The following is a 19,754-nucleotide window of genomic DNA, read 5'->3' on the forward strand; positions in this document are numbered from 1 at the left end:
CACCCCCCCACCCCCCGCCCAGCCCAGTCACCCCTTCCCTTCGAGGGTCACTGAACCCCTGGGCCCCCACCCCATGCCCTGGCCGTATTTACAGCTTCACAGTTGAGGGGGTTGATGGGGAGGTGGGGAGGATGGGGGATCTGTGTTCGGAGTGACCCCTGAGGGGGAGGCAATGGGGGCTGGGGACCAAGATGTAGGAGGGAAAGGGGGATGGAGATCAGGGCTGGGGACTCCCGCTGGCCGCCAGCAGCTTCCTGTCCTTGGGGGGTGGCCCACGCCGAGGGGAGCCGCCCAGCTCGGGGGGCTCAGACCGGCCTGGTGGGGGCTGCAGCACTCGGGGAGGAGTGCTGGCAGGGGACCTTGGCTGGGCCCCATTCTTCTCATCTGCCGTCACATTGATGGGAAGAGAGAAGAAAACCGTGAGGTGGGCCTCCATCAGGACAGGGGCTCTCTTCTCGGATGACATTTGCTGCAAGGCCTGGCCCTGCTAGGGGATGGGGGGGCAGGGAGCCCCTAAGAAGAGTTATGGGGTATAATGGGGTCCAGGAGGCTCTGGCAGACCCCATGGGCCTCTTCTCAGCACCAGGCTTGTGGGGCTGGTAGCCCCATTTCCCCTACTAGTCCTGCTCCCTGTGGTCCCAGGAGGCTAAGGAAGCTGAACCGTGGGATGTTCCCACCTAGTGGGGGAAACTCCTAGCCTATAAGCTCCTTGAGGCCAGGGACTATCCTTTGTTTTGCCCTCAGGCCAGAGCCCGGTGGGGCAGAGACTTAATAAATGACTGAATCAGGATGCTGCCTCCCCTCCCCTGCCCGCAGTGAGACCTAAGTGTCCTCCAAGGCTGACTCCTCAGAGGGACAGTGAGGCTGGGCCTGGCCTCCGCCAAGGGGATGCCTTACCCTTAGAACGTTGGTTGCCTAGCAACAGTTTCTAGGGAGGCCTAGTTTCTCTCCCTCCCCAAACACACATACAGAGGCATTACCCACTCAGGATTATGGTTGCTAAGGTGCTTTCATTGCCTAGCAACAGTTTCTAGGGAGTTCCGGTCCTCCCAAGAGGTGCTGCCCTGGTAAAACCTTGGTTGTTAAGACTGCTTTAGCAAGTCTCTGGGGACACCTGATTGGACCTTGGTTGCTACAGAGGTGCTATTGCCTAGCAACCATCTCTAGTGAGACTTCCCTGGGACCCTATCTCCTTTGAAGCCTAGCCTCTTGGTGGCAACAGGTCCTAATGGATCTGGGAAGGTCGGCCACACCACCGGCCCCGCTGTCCCACATCCCACGCCTGGGGGGCCATGTGGCAGGAAGGGATGGTCTCTGGAAGGTTCTACCCTTTGGAAGTCAGGCTGCCTGCTGGGGCCGGAGGGCACTAGCCCATTCCCCCTGCCCTGCCTCAAGAGATTGGGGCTGCCGAGGCATTCCCCCAAACCCCTCAACACCCAGGGCCTGCCCCGATGGCCAAGGCCACACTGCCACCACGCTCTCCCCACCTCCCTCCAGAGCCTCGGCCTGGGGCTCCTTTCACCTCAGCCCCCTCACCCGCCAGAGCTTGCACCGACGGCTGATCATGGGTGCTCAAGAGCTGGGCCTGGATCGTCTCCACCACACGTTTGAACCGACGGCTGGGACCTACAAGGGAAGGCCGAGGCCACAAGTGGGGGCTGGGCAAAAACACAGAGTGAGGTGTGGCCCCTTCCCCCAAGTCTTCCCAGATGGGGTCCCTGGCAGCCTGGACTGGGGAACGTCTCCATCAGCCTCAGGTTGGCCACAGCCCCAGAGGACCGTACGAGGAGGAGCTGGGAAGAGCCACTCAGGGCCTGCAAGGGCCCCACAGACCCCGAGGTACCCACCAGCAATTAGCGTAAAAGTGACTGAGTAGACCCCGCTGCCGTCCCGCTCCCGCCGCCGGGGAGGGGGGTCAGGGCCCTCGGATGAGCTGATGTCCACCTGGAAGCGGACAGGTTTCTGGAAGACGGAGGGGCCCCCACTGGTCTTGTATTCGGCCCGGAAGCTGGTCTGGGACAGCACACTGTGGCTCAGGCTGGGGATCTAAATCGGGAGGGAGGGAGGAAGCACTGATGAAGCACCATTACTGGGGAGCATGACCACGTGGCACCAGTGTCTACAGCCCACCAGGCTCTCCCGCAGGCCTAGCAGCCTGCAGATTAGGCAGCTACCTCGGAGGACAGTGGATGAGACACTTGGGGCCCTAGGCACCCTGCTACGTGCTGCAAGAACTCAGGGCTTCGCTGCCCCCAGGGAGGGCCTAATATAGTAGTCCATCCAGCCTTGCAGGCCAGCGAATCTGCATCCCTCTTCGCCTCCACGGCCCATGGCCCTGGCCAGCCCTGCCAACACAACCCTCCCAAAGCAGAAACGTAGCTGCCGGGCTGGCTGATGAGCCCAGAGCTCATCGTGGGGCCCTGGAATCTGGCCCATGCTCCCTCCAGTAGCACAGGCTCCACCCCCAGAGACCAGCCTGGGAATGACAGCGAAGAGGTAGCCCCAGCCTGCGATTTCCAACAGAACCCAGGACAACCCTACGGTCTTGTTGTCCCTGGGGAAAGACTCCACGGGGACTCCCCATGATCCCATTTTGGAATGGAGTGGTTGGCCATCTCCTTCTCCAGCTCATTGGACAGATGAGGAGCTGAGGCCAGCAGGGTGAGGTGACTTGCCCAGGGTCACACAGCTTAAGCGTCTGAGGCCACATTTGAATTCAGGCAGACGAGCCTTCCCGAGTCCAGGATGGACACTGTGCACTATGGCACCACCTAGTGGCCCCTCAAGGGCCTTGTAGGCCACTACCTTCCACTCCACAGCCCTCCCCTATTCCCTCCTCCCACAATGTTTTTGGAGGAGTAGGGTAATTTTCTCCTTGAAACTCCCACCAAGCTATAGGCCAGACACTCCGGGAGTGAGAAGGCAAGTGGCTCTAGGGCAGGATGGGAGTTGTAGCTCCCACTGCACACCTCCCCCACCCATCCCCTAGCCTGGAGCGTGGGAGGAGGGAGATTTCCTTGGGGGAAAGGGGGTCTCTCCCTGTCCTATTTCCTTAGGCATGAGGGAGGTGGGGGGAAAGCTCTGAACCCAATTTATGGTCCCAGGGTATGTTGGGGGGTGAAGGGGGAACATATTTCTTACAGTTTAACTAGGGGACCATCTTCTTCTCCAGACGGAGGCCCAGGGTTCAAACCCCATCTCTGACACTTATCATCTCACTTCACTTTCCTCAGTTTCCTCATCTGTAAGCTTGCCTCTGTGGCGGCTTCCAGCCCTCAGCCTCTGAGCCTGTGATTGCATACCTCCCACCACAGTGAGACAGAGAGACGGAAAGAGGCCTGAGGGAGAGAGGAGCCGGCCACCGGCGTGCCTGCCACCACGCACCGACAAGAAGGCGTGGACGATGTCGGCCTTGATGCTGCTCAGTGCCTTGTTCTTCAGCACCAGGAATATCTGCTCGTCCTTGTCCAGGGAGATGAAGTTTCCAAACCAGGAACGCTTTGCCAGCCTGGGGGGAGGGGGGAGAAGAGGAGAAGGCTTAGGGATCCTTGAGTTCATCTAGCCCATTCTGCAGATGGGCAAAAGTGAGGCCTAGAGGAGCAGGGCCCTGATTAGGGCCACCCAATACATAGGAGCTGCAACGGAGAGCTCAGAGATTAAGTCCAAGGTGGGATCCAGAGAGAGGCAGGGATTTGTAGGTTCCCAGGGCTGAAAGGGCATGGAGTCCAACCCCTCACTATACAGAGGAAGAAAGTGAGGCCCAGGGCAGGGAGTCAGGCCATTCGGTGATTGAGCCTGTCATCTTTGATGGCTAATAGCTTAAGCCATCACTGATCTGACATCATGGGCCAGAGGTGAGAAGCCATAGCTCACCCTGCAGGGTCACAACCAGAAAGAACTTCAGAGATTACCGAGTCCAACCATCTCATTTACAGAGGGGAAACTGAGGCCCCGAGGTGGAAGGAGCCTCGCTCCAAGCCACCCAGCAATCTTAGGATCTTCTAGAGGAACCCCCTTATCTTACAGAGGGATAAGCTGAGACACTCCTCCTCTTCCCGCAAGAGGGCAGTGGTCCTTCCAAGACAAGTCCAGGCCAAAGCCTTGGGCCCCACAGTATGACTGCCCCACTGCCCTTCCTACATCAGAGCATGACTCACTCTGGGGATGATTCCGGTGTCAAGCTGGACATCTCTTCTGCTGTGGGGACTAGAGAGAGAGAGAGAGACACAGAGACAGAGACAGAGAGAGAGATGGGGGGGGAGGAGGGAGGGAGAAGGAGACACAGAAAGACATGGGGGGAGAGACAGAGAGAAACAGAGAGACAGACAGAGAAGAGGAGAGAGGGAGAGAGAAGAGGAGAGGGGGAAGAGAGACAGAGAGAGAGGAGTGAGGGAAGGAGGGAGGAAGGAGGGGAGAGAAAGACATGGCGGGGAGAGACAGAGAGAGAAGAGGAGAGAGGGAGAGAGAGACAGAGAGAGAGAGAGAGAGAGAGAGGAAGGGGAGGAGGGAGGGAGGAGGAGACAGAGAAAGACATGGGGGGGAGAGAGAGAGAAACAGAGACAGACAGAGAAGAGGAGAGGAGAGAGGAGAGCAGAGGGGGAAGAGAGACAGAGAGAGAGGAGGGAGGAGGAGGGAGGGAGGAGGAGAGAGAAAGACATGGCGGGGAGAGACAGAGAGAGAAGAGGAGAGAGGGAGAGAGACAGAGAGAGGAGGGAGGGAGGAAGGAGGAGAGACAGACATGAGGGGGAGGGGGGAGAGAGAGAGAGAGGGAGGGGAGGAGGGAGGGAGGAGGAGAGAGAGAAAGACATGGGGGGAGAGACAGAGAGAAACAGAGAGACAGACAGAGAAGAGGAGAGGGGAAAGAGACAGAGAGAGAGGAGGGAGGGAAGGAGGGAGGGAGGAGGAGAGAGAAAGACATGGCAGGGAGAGGCAGAGCAAAACAGAGAGACAGAGAGAGAAGAGGAGAAAGGGAGACAGAGAGAAGAGGAGAGGGGGGAGAGAGACAGAGAGAGAGGAGGGAGGGAGGGAGGAGGAGACAGACAGACATGAGAGGGAGGGGGGAAAGAGAGAGAGAGAGAGAGGGAAGGAGGGAAGGAGGGAGGGAGGAGGAGAGAGAGAAAGACATGGTGGGGGAGAGACAGAGAGAAACAGACAGACAGAGAGAGAAGAGGAGAGAGGGAGAGACAGAGACAGAGAGAGAGAAGGAGGGAGGGAAGGAGGGAGGGAGGAGGAGAGAGAGAAAGACATGGGGGGGAGACAGGCAGAGGAGAGGAGGGGGGGGAGGAGAGAAGGGGGGAGAGGTACAGCTCAGTCCAGGGCCCTGTGCCCTAGGGACTAAGGTCTCCCGCGCCCAGCTAGCTCCACCTTACGGGCCCCCAGGCTCCCTACCCTGCATCTTGCGCCGGTGGAATCGGGGGGAGCCAAGGAAGCTGTTACGGATGGAGTTGAGCCGACTCCTCCAGGCAGCACCGCCCACACCCCCACCAGCCCCAGGACTAGGAGGTGGGGTGGCACCCGGCGTGCCGGTGGGGCTGGCCCGTGGGGAGCAGGGCGGGGGTGTCGCGGCCCCTGGAGATGTGCGGGGGGATCCAGGAAGGGGTGTGGAGCGAGCGCTGGGGGGGGGTGGCTGCTCCCCTGTACCGCCTCCCCGGGGACCCCGAGATGGCAGCGTCTGAGTCTTGGGCGTCGGGGATGGGCAGCTTCCGGCCCGGGCCTCCTCCCCAGGACTGGCCCCAGGCTCTGGTGAGAAGGAGAAGACTGGGCTCTGCCAGGAAGGAGAGAGAAGGTTGGGTAGAGGCAGTCAGGCAGTCACCGAGCATTTATCACACGCTTATTCTGGGCCAGGGGCTGGTCTGAGTGCTGGGGACAGCAACCCCAACTCAGCGGGCATTATAGGTCCCTCCACACTGAGTGCCAGGAGTCCCTGCCAAGATTCTGGGACTTGTAGTTACATGGTTGCACTTTCTCCAGGGCAGCCTGGAAAACACCTTCCCTCCCCCCCCCCCTTACTCCCATGAGGCCACAGGGCCCAAGCCAGCCCCAGCAAGGGGTCTCCCGCCTCACCCTGGGGCTGCTCAGGGGGCTGGAGGACAGTCCGGTGGAGGCGCCACTGACACTGCGGGATCTGTATTTCAGGAAGGAACGGGGAAAGAGCAGGAGCAAGGGGGTCAGGGAAGGGAACTGGGGGAGGGTGCTTAGAGATCAAAAGCGATAAGAAAGTATCCAAGCCAGCCTTCCCATCCCTAGCCCAGGGGCCATAAGGAAGAAGAGGAGATCCTGAGCTCAGGCCAAACTGGGGGGACAGGGAGCGGGCCCACCTCTGGCTGTGCTGGGCCATCTCCAGGGCTCTCCGGGTGGGCACAGGGGAGCCCCCGCCCCCACTGCCCGCATCAGTGATGCTCAGGACTTCCATGGATTTGCGCTCAGGCCTCCTCTTCCCATGACGGCTCAGCATGGGCGAATCTACCCGCTTCCTTGGAGGGTCTGCAGGGGAAGCAGGGAGAGCAGCCTAGCTCCTGATGGCCTCTGGCTTTTCCTGGCCTCCTGCAGATACTAAGAGATCCTAATGGAGCACATCCCACTAAGGATCAGGGAAACCGAGGCCTGCCTTGTGCCATGATGGCCTGCCCCCTCACCAGCATCGTTCCTCGGTGGCAGATCCTCATCCTCGCAACTCGGGTATCTCTCTTTGCGGTCCAAAAGCAGGTAGTAGATCATTTTTTCCTGGTTCTCCCTAAGGCCGGGGGAGAGGCAGAGAACAGAAGTTATGGCAGGGGAAGCCAGTCTCCCTTCCTCCTGCACCATGCTCTGGCAGGCCTTCAGGGCCTCCTCCTAGCCTTGTTATGTCTTGGTGTCTCTCAGTAAGAGAGTGCTTTATCTTGACACTATCTCAGTGTTATCCTCCTTGTCTCCTCTGCTTATGCCCCTCTCTATCTCTGTCTTCCTTTCTTTCCTAGAGTTCTCTGCATCTCAGTCTCTCTATTAGCTCAAATTCTGTTGCTCAGTCTGATTCTGCTCTCTTCTGCCTCCTCCTGGCCCTGCTCTTGGGCTCTGGACTCTGGGCTCTGCTCCCTGCTGCCTCCTTCTGGCCCTGCTCTGGGCTCTGGACTCTGGGCTCTGCTCCTTGCTGCCTCCTCCTGGCACTGCTCTGGGCTCTGGGCTCTGGGCTCTGCTCTTCTGTCTTCTCCTGGCCCTGCTCTTGGGCTCTGGGCTCTGCTCTCTGCTGCCTCCTCCTAACCCTGTTCTGGGCTCTGGGCTCTGGGCTCTGCTCCTTGCTGCCTCCTCCTGGCCCTGCTCTTGGGCTCTGGGCTCTGACTCTGCTCTCTGCTGCTCCCTTCAGCCCTTGAGTGGGTCTGCAGGCAGCCTCTCCTCGATTACTCTCTTGTCCTAGAGGGACTCAGAAGAATTCCAGCCCCTGGAAGCTCACGCAGTGGGCTTGCCCTTTGTCTCCCCGACGTGGCAGGGGCCAAGAACTTCAGACAGCCTCAGTTCCAGCCTAACCTCCCCTTCCCTCCTCCAGCTGTGACCTAGCCCCAGGATGTGCACGAGCAGGGGGATGGGGCTCACTCCTCGCTGCGCAGCTCCCGGTGCAGCCGTTCCAGGTCCCGGAAGCAGCCCAGGGATGCCATGCTCTCCAGAACATCGGGGTCCAGCTCCCCCGCCCGACGGCAGGCTCCGCATGGCCACTCGACGACCGGGGGCCGGCTCCAGTCTGGGCTCAGGCTCCAGCTTCCCTCCCCTGCAAGGGTGAGATTGGTTGGGTGGGGGTTCTGGAGCCTCCCCTCCTGCCCTTCCCTCCCCCCCCACCCCGGGAGACCTAGGCTTTCTCTTGCCCCGGTTCTGTCCCATCTAGACCCTAGGTGGTGTGTCCTATTCTCTCGTCCCCCGGCCCATACTCACAGGTACCAGGGGTGTTTCTGAATCTGCTCCAGCTGCGGAGGGAAGAAGGGGAAGGGAATGAGAGAGAAGCTGATAAGTGAGTGATATGGGGGAGGGTTTCATCCCCATTAACGCACTTCCCCCCCCACGCCCCCTCCATTCCCGGGGGTGGAGTGGGTGCAAGCATGGTGCTTTTGTCGCCCCCTAGCGTTCATCTCCTGCGCTGCCAGCAGCAGCCCTGCTCCCGGCAGGCCTCCTGTTCTCTCAGCGCCCCCTGGCGACCACAGCTAAAAAGGGAGCCTGCCGTCCGCGCTAAGCTCAGGCTGGGAAGAGCCCGGCCCGCAGCCACGCATGCGCAGCCGGCCCGACCCGTGCGGGCGCCCTGTCGTGGCCGAGCGGAGCACTGCTGGTCCAGGGAGGGCGTCGGGCCGGGCCCGGGGGGGCAGCTGTCGGAGCCTCCCCGCCCCAGCGCACTCACACTCAACCTCTTCTCGGGCTCCACCTCGATCATGCCCCTCAGCAGGCTCTGACAGTCCGGGGGGATGAAGTGAGGCATGTGGAACACGCCCCTTTTCACCTTCTCCAGCAGCTGCCGCAGGTTGTCATCGTCGAAGGGCAGCGCCCCCTGGAGGAGAGCAGAGTCATGGGGGGGTCTTGCCCTCACCCTCCCTCCCCCGGCCCGGACTGCAGGAATGGGCAGCCCATCCAGCGCCTGCCTTTTACCCCCGAGCCTCGAAGACGGGCAGCGTCTGGCCCAAGGTCCTCATCGAGGCGGGCCCTGAGCCCCAGAGCAAGGAATGAGTTGCTCCAACTCTAAGCCAGTGCTCAAGCACAGCCGTAGAGTCGGCCAGGGAGCCGGGCACCGAGACAACGGAGGCAGCCCTTCATGAGGAAACTGACCCAAGGCTCCGTCCCGCCAGTCCACCTGCTGTCACCCTCTGGTCCCTCCTCCGCTCCCACGGCTTCATCTCCACGCAGAGGATTCCCACGCCTCTCTGTCCAGGCCTGACCCCCCCCCCCCGAGCTCGAGCCCCAGCTGTCCACCGTCCTGCTGGACATTTCCACTTGGACGTCCATAGGCACCCCAAAATGGAACGCCGAGACATCTGCCTTAACCTTGCCCCCTTGGACTTCCCTCTCTCCATTGAGGGCACCACCATCCTCCCAGTCATCCAGCTTCACATCTTAAGAGTCTTTAGTGCTTCTCACCCTCTGTGTTCTATCACTTGCCCAGTCTTGGCCATTTTCTTCCCACATCTGTCTCCTCTTCATGCATGCAGCCAGCTCTCCTAGTTCCAGCTCTCATTGTCTTGCCCCTGAACTACTTCAAGCCCTCCAATCGGCCTCCCTGCCTCCACGGCCTCTGCCGCCGAGCAGCTGCCAAAATAATCTCCCTCAGGCACACATGGGACCGCCTCATTCCCCTGCTCAAAAGCCAACAATCACCCCTTACACTCCTGAGATGACATTCCAGCTCCTCACCCCAAGGCCTTCTATCATCTATCGCCAAATTCCATGTCAAGCCTTCTTTCACAGGATCACGTCCAAGCATTCTAGGCCCCAGCCAAACATGATTAAGTCAGTCCTTAATCTGATATGCCATCTCCTGCCTCCAAGCATTTGAACAAACCAGTCTCATGCCAGAAACATACCCTGTCCTCATCTCTACCTGTAAGAAACCTTATCTTTATGGGGCAGCTAGGTGGCGAGGTGGATAGAGCACCAGCCCTGGACTCGGGAGGACCTGAGTTCAAATGCGACCTCAGACACATAACACTTACTAGAGGTGTGTGACCCTGGGCAAGTCACTTAACCCCATTGCCTAGATAAAAAACAAAAAACAAACCAAGAAATCTTATCTTGACTGGACCCACATTTCAGCTCTGCCTCTACCATTACAGCCTATGTGACCTTGGGCAGATCACTCCACCTCTATGGGCCTCAGTTTCCCTCATCTGTAAAGTGGGGGTGGGGTTGGACTTAATGGCCTCTAAAGGCCCTTCCAACTCCAAATCTCTGCTCCTGGGATCTTTAAGGTTTTCTCTATGCTCTTTGGTCAAGGTTTTCCTAAGATGCTCCCTCTTCCTCGAAGTTTATCAGTTATTCCCAGTCACTAGTGCTTGCTGCCCCCTCAAATTAGCAGAGAGCTATATATCTGCTGCTCGCCATGTAATCCATCAAAAACACTTGTCAAGGAGCCACCATGGCCAAGCCCGTCGTGCTGGGTCCTAGGGTCGGACAGACAAAAGTGAAAGGATCCTTACCCCTCAGACAGCTTACGCCCTCTAGTAGGAAATTACATATATATTATATTTACAAATTACATGTATATTATATCGATGTGTGTGCACATGCACACACACATACACACACATAGATCTTCCTAATAGACTCCTTTGAGGACAAGGACCCTCCAGTTTAGTCTCGCATCCTCAGGACCTAGAACAGTAGCCAGGGCTTAATAACATTTTGCTGAATTGAGATCCAGCAATGGAGAGGGACTTGACCAAAGGTACATAGCGGGAAAGTGACCATCAGATCTTAGAATTTCAAGATGGAAGAGGGAGACTTTGGAGACCACCTAGACCAGCCTTAATAATAATAGCTAGCATTTCTATACGACTTTAAGGTTGGCAAAGTGTTTTATGGAAATGATCTCATCTGACCCTCACAACAACCCTGGCAGATAGATACTATCTATCATTATCCCCATTTGACAAATGAGGAAACTGAGGCCAGCGGTAGTTAAGTGACTTGCCCAGGGCCACACAGCTGGGAAACAGTTGAGGCAGGATTTGAATATAGGGCTTCCTACGTTCTCCCCACTACACCACGCACAGCCTTTTTTTGCATCATGGACATGATGAGACAATATTTGTAAAATGCTTAAAATGTAAAAAGTGACTGGCACATAGTAAGGCTGTGGAGCCTGTCTAAGAGTAATGTTTTTAAATGTATAAAACAAACTGCATAGGATTGCAAAGGAGACCAACTATGTTGACACATAGTTATCAAAAAATAGATTTTTAAGAACAGATTTCTAGACTTGCAGAATCTATCCCCAAAGCATCTGAAGAGGAACAGAGGCCCCAGGTAGGGCAGGACTTCTCCAAGGTCCCACACAAAGACAGAAGCAGGCTCCCAACCCTGGGCCCAACCTGTCTGTCTGTCTGTCTCTCTCTCTCTGTGTCTTTCTCTCTTTCTCTCTCTCTCTGTCTCCCTCCCCTCCCTTTCTCAGCCAGTTCTTACCACCAGGAGTGCAAAGAGGATAACACCACAGCTCCACATGTCAGCTCGCCTCCCATCATATTTCTCCCCCTGGGAAGGAGAGAGGTGTTTCCCTCATTCCTGAGCCTCTCTCCCTCCTTCTTCCCTGGACCCCCAGTTCTTCCCAAACACTCACCTTGATCACTTCTGGGCACGCGTAATGGGGAGACCTGAGGGGGAGAGAGCATAAGGCTCTCACCAGCCCTAGGCCTCCCCTTCCTCCCATCCTTGGGACTGAGGCAGGGTGCCCCCTGGCCTACACTCACCCACAGCTTGTCTCCAAGAGGCTGTCTCCCACCTGCAAGGAGGCCATGCCAAAGTCTGCAATCCGAATGTTGTTCTCCTCATCCAGAAGCAGATTCTCTGGCTTTAAGTCCCTGTGGCTGAGGCCAGGAAAGGGGGCTGTGAGGGCCTCATTCCTGGGCAGAGGCTCCTTAGCTGCTTGAGGACTCAGATATCTGAGTCCCCAGCCCCTCTCTACCCCCTCAGCCCCCTTACCAGATGGAGTAGCTGTGGCAGAAGTCCAGGGCTGACACTATCTGGCGGAAGAACTTCCGGGCTTCTTTGGGGGTGAGCCGCCCCTTCTTCACCAGGTAGTCAAAGAGCTCACCCCCTGAGACGTGCTCCAGAACCAAGTACCTGGGGAGAGCAGGGGGAGGGAGGGGTGCTACCACTGTTAGTGTGAAGCGGAGGACGGGATGTTGGCCTCACCTCCTGGGTTGCCCCCATTCCTCATCTGCCTTCTCCCTTACCCACGGAAAACTGGGAATTCCCTAGCTTCTGAGGCACAAAGTTTCCAAGCCCCCTCCCCCCCCACCATGTGCCAATCTCCCATCAGCCCTTTTGCAATAAAGATTCTAATTATGAGGCTCTGGGGCACAAAGGTTGTAATTCCCATTAGCCCCTAGAGCATTAACATTCTAATTCCCACCCATCCTTGGAGCATAAATATCCAATCTCCCATCAGCCCCTGGGGTATAAAGATTCTATTTCTCTGGGATATAAAGGTTCTATAACCTTTGGTGGGATGGAACTCTGGCACCCTTAATCCCAGGGACAACTGTACTCGCTGACTAAATCTGTTTCCACTTCTTAGGGCAAGAAATAGAGGGATTGGTGTGTGTGTGTGTGTGTGTGTGTGTGTGTGTGTGTGTGTGTGTGTGTGTGTGTGTGTGTGTTGGGGGGAAGGTAAGACCTGGATTGAGAATCACAATTCCCATCATCCTCTGGGGCCATGGCTGTTTAACAGCCTGAGGAACCCCACCCTAGAGGCTTCTGGGAGTTGGAGGAAGCCCGGCTGTGGGAATAGATAAGCTGGAGGGCAACCTTTAGGCAAGAACTTTTCCCTCTCTGCACCTCAGTTTCCTCTGCTGTAAAAGGGGAAGGGGGGGTGGATTCCATGATCTCTAAGGCACTTTCCAACGCTAGCATCCTGTGACACCCCCCCCCCACTGTCCAGCTGCTCCCTCAGTCACCCTCAGGGCCCAGGACAAAGGCCCATTCTCCGGGGCCTGAACATCTGGGCCCTCCTCCCACAGCAAGGAAGGGAGTGCAGACCTTCAGGAGGCAGTCCCAGCCTGTGCGGGCCCCATCCTGGAGATCACCTGGACGTGGTTGTCCAGGAGCAGCCTCGGGGCTCTGTTTGGGGAGGAGGGAGTGTCCCATTCGCTGGGTTGTGGAATGGGACGCCCAGTCTCCAGAAGGCTCTGCTCTGCTCCTTGTGGGAGAGCATCCAGCCTTCATCAGCTGAGATGGGACTGGGGCAAGGGCTGGGAGGGCAGGGGAGAGGAGGGTCAGGGGCTGTCTATAAATACCTACAAATATTTCTTGTTCTCGTAGACATCGTGGAGTTTGAGGACGTGGGGGTGCTCGATGAGCTTGAGGATGGCGATCTCCCGTTCCACCTTTGGGGGGCACAGGTGGCAGTTTGGAGGTCACCCCAGGCTCCCCAGCCCCGGCGTTCACCCTAGCCCAGCCCCTGGCCCCCTCACCTTCATCAGCACCGATTCGGACAGTTTCTCCCGGTTCACGATCTTGATGGCCACTTTCTGGCCAGTGATGCAATGGACACCCAGTTTGACCAGGCCTGCAGGGTGGATGAGGCCAGTGAGGGCAGTGAGGAGTGGGGGATGCATCTACCCAAGCCTTATCGCCTTTGCCAGGTCCTGACTCCTACACCTCCCCTTTCCTTGCCCCTCACTCCCTGACCCAAAGGAATACCAGAACCGAAAGGCATCTCAGAGGCGGTCTAGACCAACTTACACCTAAAACGAACCTCCTCTGTGTTGGTTAGCTTTGCCGAACTTTATTTTGTATTCTTTGTTACAAGGGATGGCTCAGTAGGGAGGCAAGGGGAAGAGAGCTATGTTGGGGAAATGAAGATGATAAAGAAACAAAGTATAACAATGATTTTTTTCCCCCAGAATCTCTGAGAAGTCACTGGAGACTTTCAAGAAAGGGGGGCAGCTAGGTGGTGCAGTGGATAATGCACCAGTCCTGGAGTCAGGAGGACCTGAATTCAAATCCTTAGCTGAATGGCTGTGGCCAAGTCACTTAACCCCAATTGCCTCACAAAAAAAAAAAAAGACTCTCAAGAGAGGGGTGTGAGGGACTCCACAGTCTCCCAAAGCATACCACTTCGTTTTGGGACAGCCCAATTGTTAGGCTTTTTTTCTCCTTGATATCAATAATCATCATTACAAGGTTCATTTCTATACAACTTTCAGGTTTACAAAGCGTTTTACAAATATTATGTCTTGTGATCCTCACAACAAACCTGGGAGGTAGGTACTATTATCATCCCCTTCTTACAATTGGGGAAACTAAGGCAGACAGAGGTTAAATGACTTGTCCAAGGCCACACAACTAGTAAATGTCTGCAACTGGATTTGAACTCAGGGCTTCCTGACTTGAGGCCCAGCGCTCTGTGCACTGTGGTACCACCAGCAGCATCAAGACTAAGTTTGTTGCTGTGCCTACCTTTGGTCTGGTTCTCCTAGTTGAAGCTGGGCAGAGCAGGAGTAATCCGTCCTAGAAGAGTGCCTAGCACACAGTAGGTGCTTAATAAATGTTTATCGCCTGCCTACCTTCTTCAGAGGCTTGAAGATTGTTATTGGTGTCTGCAGCCCCTTCTGGCTCTAAATGTAGGATTCTATGACCTGGCAAGGCTAATGGAAGGCTCCCCTCTTATCTTCCCTTGTCCAGGCTGAACCCCCTCAGCTCCTTCATCTCATAGATTCCAGGCACTTCACCATGCTGCTTGCCCTCCTCCGGATGCCCTCCAGCTTTTCTCTGCCCTTCCTAAAATGTGGTTCCCAGAGCTGAACACAATGCTCTCTGTCCCAGGGAGGGGACAGAGGGACCATCACCGCCCCATTCTGGGCACACTTACTCTTTTCATGTGACTCAAGCTTGCATTGCCCCCTTTGACCCATCTCACTTGGGGCATGGGGCCTACATGGCAGTGGGTCCTCTTACCCCCAACACACACACACACACACACACACACACTCACTCTCTCTCAAGCAAAAGTTGGACAATCAATTATCAGGGATGTCATGGAGGGGGTCCTTTGGAAAGTACAAGTTAGAAGGCCCATTGAAGACTCTGACCCCTCTCTCTCTCACCCGCAGCATCACAGACTGAGAGCTGAAGGGGATCTCCAAGCGTCCCCAGCCCAAGCCATACTAGAGAAACAGGAACCACTTTGACAATTTCTCTCCCTTGGCTATCCTGCCTCCTAGCCTGTCTGACCTATCTTGTCCTGTTCCATCCCTGACTCTTTCCCTTGCCTATGTCTCCTTTATGCACTCATGGCCCAAATGCCTCTAACCAGATCCATCTGTCTCTTAGCACATATCTACCAGATCCATGTTTCTCTAACCCTCACTTTTTTCAGAACCACCTCTTCCCTGCCCCCACCCCCACCCCATCAGCCATCTCTGCCCTCTCCCTCAGCCCTCCTGACTAATTTCTTCCCTCAGCCAGCTCTGACCTGATGGGCTCTATCCTGTCCCAACACTCCCCTGGCCTGCTCTCCTCTGTCCTGGCCTGTTTCTTTCTCACCCCATCTCTCCCTTCCTGCCCCATTCCTCTCCACCCCTCTTTCTCTCTGCTCCATCCCTCCCTGCCCCTCTGTCTCCCTGCCCCATCCCTCCCTGCCCCTCTCTGTCTCTGCCCCATCCCTTCCTGCCCCTGTCTCCCTGACCCATATCTCCCAGCCCCATCCCTCTCTGCCCCTGTGTCTCCCTGCCCCATCCCTCTCTGCCCCTGTGTCTCCCTGCCCCATCCCTTCCTGCCCCTGTCTCCCTGCCCCATCCCTCCCTGTGCTTCTGTCTCCCTGCCCCTCTGTCTCCCTGCCCCATCCCTCCCTGACCCTCTGTCTCCCTGACCCAGCTCTCTGAAGACTCCCTGTGTGGGAAGCTCACCTCTTCCCCAGGCTAATCAATCCCCTGCTCCCTCATCTTTTCCTCCAACCTCGGCCCTTAGCTCATAGCAGGTGCAGAAATAAGCCGCATGTATTGGGAGGAGGGGTGCCCATGGCAAGGAGCCCAGGCCAGAGACCAAAGCAGAGGTGAGGGGCAAGGATGGTGGAGGCCAGGGGGAGGGGGCAAGGGCACACAGATGGTCTGGGTGGGTCCAGAGCAGCAGGTTAGAAAATTCTCCCAGCTCCAAGTTTAGCCCCAGGGCAGGCAGCAGGGACTTGGAAGCAGCTGCCTCCTTTCCCAAGCAGTCAGTGCCCCAGCCCTGCGGCAGTGACCTTCTGGGAGACCAGGCAGTTTGGTACCCAAGTCCCCACCCAGCCTCGGGATGCAGCCAGCCTCTGCCCCGCCCTGGGCCCCGGGTGCCTAGCCTGTGATCCCCAGCAGCGGCGGGCAGCCGAATCGGACCCCAGCCCCCGTTCATCTGGGGACCTTCGGCTTGGGCCGTCAGCACCCCACCCCTGTCCACCCCCAAGGGACCCCGGCATCTGATCCGCTCACCTGTCTGTCCCTTGCCCAGGGTCTTCTCGAGCCGGTAGGGCCCCACATACTGGGCGTGCTGTGGGGGGTGAGGGTGTGGTAGGTGGTAGGCTGGCCCCCCACCTCCGCCAGTCTCCTTGGGCCCCGACATCCCTGCAGCGGCCTTGGTCCCGGCCCCCCGCCCGCCGCCGCCTCCCCCTCGGGACCGGCCTGACGCCCCGTCCCTGTCCCTGCGGCGGGGGCCGGTGGCGGCGGCGGGCGGGGCCCCCCGACCCCCCGCCTGCGCCCCGGGGCTCCCCAGGGGGCCGGGCCCGCGGAGCCGGGGGAGGGGGGGCTGTCCCGGGGGGATCAGGCCCCAGGAGGGGCCATGAGCCCCCCCCCTCCCCAGCCCGTCCCCGCCCGCCCCCCCCTTGGGCCTCCCCCGCCTGGGGGGGTCTGAGGTGCCGGGCGGCTGATGCTGCAGGCGACGGCCCCCCCTCCCCCCCCTGCGCCCTCTCTCCTCCTCCTCCTCCTCCTTCTCCTCCTCCTCCTCCTCCTCCTCCTCCTCCTCCTCCTCTCCGCCTCCCCCCGCCACCACCGCGTCCTTTCTCTCTCGCCCGCTGACATCACCATCCGGGGACTCCCGGGCCCTTCCCCAAAGTTAACCCTTTCGAGGGGGGGGGCGGGGATGGGGGGAGCCGAGGGAGACCACCTTGGAGTCAGGGGTGGGCAGAAGTATGGAGGGGAGAGGGGTGGAGAGAGAGGGATAGAGAAAGACTGGGGGAAGGATGGATGGAGAGAGAAGGATGAATGGAGTGGTACAGTAAAAAGAATGTAAAGAGATGGAGGTTGGAAAGAGGGAGGGATGGACAGAAAAAGAAATACAGATAGAGAAATGAAGGGATAAAGAGAGACAGAGGAAAAGATGAAGGGAGAGGTTAATGGAGAGAGATAGAGCGGAATAAAGAGACGGATGGAGAAACACAGGCAAGGAGAGATGAAAGAAAAGGTTGGAAACAGGAATGAGGAGAAAAGGATGTAAAGATGGAGACAGAGGTATAGAAGAGCTACAAAGTGGGAGATGGCAGGATAAAGAGGAAATGGGGAGAGAGGGATTGAGAGAAACAGAAATGTGGATGAAAAGAGAGATGAAGGACAGTAATGGAAAGAGAAAGATGCAGAGAGATGTGAAGAGAGTAGTGAAAAAAAAATCGAGATGAGGAGTGTCAGAGGGTCGGAGAGGCAGAGATCAGAGAAACTCAGAGCTGGAAGGGACCTCAAAGGCATCTGCTCCAGCTCATACCTAAATAACCACCCCCACCCCCACCTACAGTATGTCCAGAAAATGGTTATCCAGCCCACCCTTGCTTAAAGAACCTACCATCTCCCAAGGCAATCCATTCCACTTTGGGACAGTTCTCATTGCCTGAGAATGTTTCCTCACACCCTCCCCAATGCCTCCCCCCAATTTACTTCTCTGTAACCATCACCCATTCCTCCTGGTCTCATTCCTGCCCCCCCCCCCACACACACTCCACATGTTATTTCTTCAAATACTGGAAGATAGCTATCATGTCTCTCCAAGTCCTCTCTCCTCCAGGCTAAACATGGGAGAGGAGCACAGAGAGAGAGATAAAGAGACAGCAGGTTGGAGAGAGTCAGAGAGAGGGAGACGGAGATTCAGAGGCTCCAGAGGGATGAAGATAGACATGGAGACATGGAGAAAGGGATGGAGAGATACTGAGAGAAATAGACAAAGGAACAGAGAGAGAGAGAGAGAGACAGAGAGACAGACAGGTAAAGTGAGACATAACCAAAAATGGAGAGATGGTAAAACAGAGAAGTATTTGAGAAGATGGGATGGTAGCCCAAGGTATGGCGTGAAGAGATGTGGAGACAGATGAAAGGAGAGAGAGACAGACAGAGACACACAGAGGGAAAGAGAGACAGAGAGACAGAGAGGAGAGAGAAGAGAGAGGGGGAGGGAGGGAGAGAGAGAGAGAGAGAGAGAGAGAGAGAGAGAGAGAGAAGTATATCGATGAAGCTGGAGTGACAGAAAGAGGTATGGAGACAGAGAAAGGTGGGGACAGGGTGAGGGAGAGGAAGAGAGGGAAGGGGGCAGAAAAATAAAGGGTGCAGAGCAGAAGGAAAGATTGAGGGAAGGAAGGAAATAATGACAGTGAGGGAGGAAGAGGAGGAGCAGGAGGGATGAGGACAGAGCATCTCTGTCAATGTTCCCAATAACCTTGAGTTTTCACCATTTCTCTGTCCTTCAGGCTGTACAGGCAGTTCTTTGCCAAAGCCTGTTGTCTCCATTTCCAGGACACATCTTGGGACCTTTGCTGTCCACTCCCCCAGTCCCTCCTAATGTTCAGGCCTCAGCTCTTCCTGAATAAATTGTATCATCCCAACTGACCTCCCAGTCTCCGGTCTCCCAATCACTCCTCCACGATGACTCTGGGCTAGTCTTCCTTAACACTCCTCTGATCACATCACTCTTCTAGTCAGAGATGAGAGGTCCCTGTTGATTGCCATCACTTACAAGGTAAAGCGTGAACTACTAGCATTACTGTGACATTGAAGGCCTTCTACCATCTGCCTTCTGATAACATCTCACACTGGTTTTCTTCAGATATTCTGTGTTCTAGCCACACTCTCATCCACTGTTCCCGTTTTGGTCTTTCTCACACGTAGGTTTTTCTTATGCTGTTTCCCACCCCTCAGATGGACGTGGCTTACCCCAACTCTATCTGCCAAACCCTCTTTATTCCTTAAAAGTTCAGCTCCATCTGTCAATCTGTAGACCTTTATTAAGTGTTCACGATGTGCCAGGCACTGGGGAGAGAGACAAAGATGCAAACATCTTGCCCTCATGGACCACGGGGGGAGGGGGAAGAATGACTGGATTTTTCCTGGGTAGGAAACATCAAAACACCAATATGTAAATAACTATACATGCAAAATAAATCAAAAGTATTTTGATGGTGGGATTAGGAAAGGCAACATGTAGTTTTTGAGTTGAGCCTTAAGAGAAACTTGGAATTCTGAGAGATGTTGGTAAGGAGAAAGAGCATTCCAGGCATGAGCTACATACAGCATGTGCTGAAACCTGGGGTGGATGGAGCACTCAGGGAGGACTGGCACCTCTGGGGTGAGGGCTGTTCATCCACCTCTGGGGTCCACCTTCACTCAACTCTCCCCTGTGGCTCCAAGAAGCCGTAACATGTGCAGCGGCCACACCCCGGCACGCTGTCCTGGCTGACATGCTACCCCAGGAGTTAGTGGGGCGAGTTGCTGGGGTTTCTACCCGAAGCCTGGGAAGACTTCCCCAGCAGATGAGAGCAATGGGTTCCAAAGGCCATGAAGGAAGCTGAAGCAGACCTGTAGGGTGCTTAGAGATTAGTCAGACATGGAAGACACCAAGGTCATCACTAGTCATTCTGACTTCTGTCCTGCTACTGGACTTCGGTGACTGGAAGAGAGAGTGAGGCTGACGACTTTGCACAGCCCTGCCTCGCTTCAATCCGACTGATGAGCAAGTCAAGACATCACCCCACGATGTCACTGGTCCCCTTGGAGAATGAAGGACAGACAACAGTGTGTACAAAGGTGTAGAGATGGAATGTTGTGTTTAGAGAGGGACAAGTAGGTCAGCGCATAGAGGGGAGC

General features: G+C 56.5%; 1 protein-coding gene across 1 annotated transcript; it reads right to left on the reverse strand.

Annotated features, from left to right (window-relative positions):
* Positions 1 to 10: 10 nt before the first annotated feature.
* On the reverse strand, positions 11 to 16,497 carry BRSK1 (BR serine/threonine kinase 1). Its single transcript, XM_021003522.2, is given in 20 exon segments — positions 11 to 384; positions 1,537 to 1,626; positions 1,848 to 2,046; positions 3,385 to 3,508; positions 4,158 to 4,206; positions 5,389 to 5,764; positions 6,064 to 6,124; positions 6,318 to 6,483; positions 6,636 to 6,733; positions 7,567 to 7,661; positions 7,663 to 7,738; positions 7,900 to 7,931; positions 8,357 to 8,503; positions 11,128 to 11,196; positions 11,282 to 11,315; positions 11,412 to 11,528; positions 11,644 to 11,784; positions 12,964 to 13,049; positions 13,137 to 13,231; positions 16,128 to 16,497. Coding segments are annotated over 20 exon segments (2,352 nt in total). The 5' UTR covers positions 16,258 to 16,497; the 3' UTR covers positions 11 to 217.
* Between the last annotated feature and the right edge of the window lie 3,257 nt (positions 16,498 to 19,754).

This window comes from Phascolarctos cinereus, unplaced genomic scaffold (genome assembly GCF_003287225.1).
Source record: "Phascolarctos cinereus isolate Bilbo 61053 unplaced genomic scaffold, phaCin_HiC Scaffold_726;HRSCAF=1367, whole genome shotgun sequence".
In the NCBI taxonomy this organism is placed as follows: Eukaryota; Metazoa; Chordata; class Mammalia; order Diprotodontia; family Phascolarctidae; genus Phascolarctos; species Phascolarctos cinereus.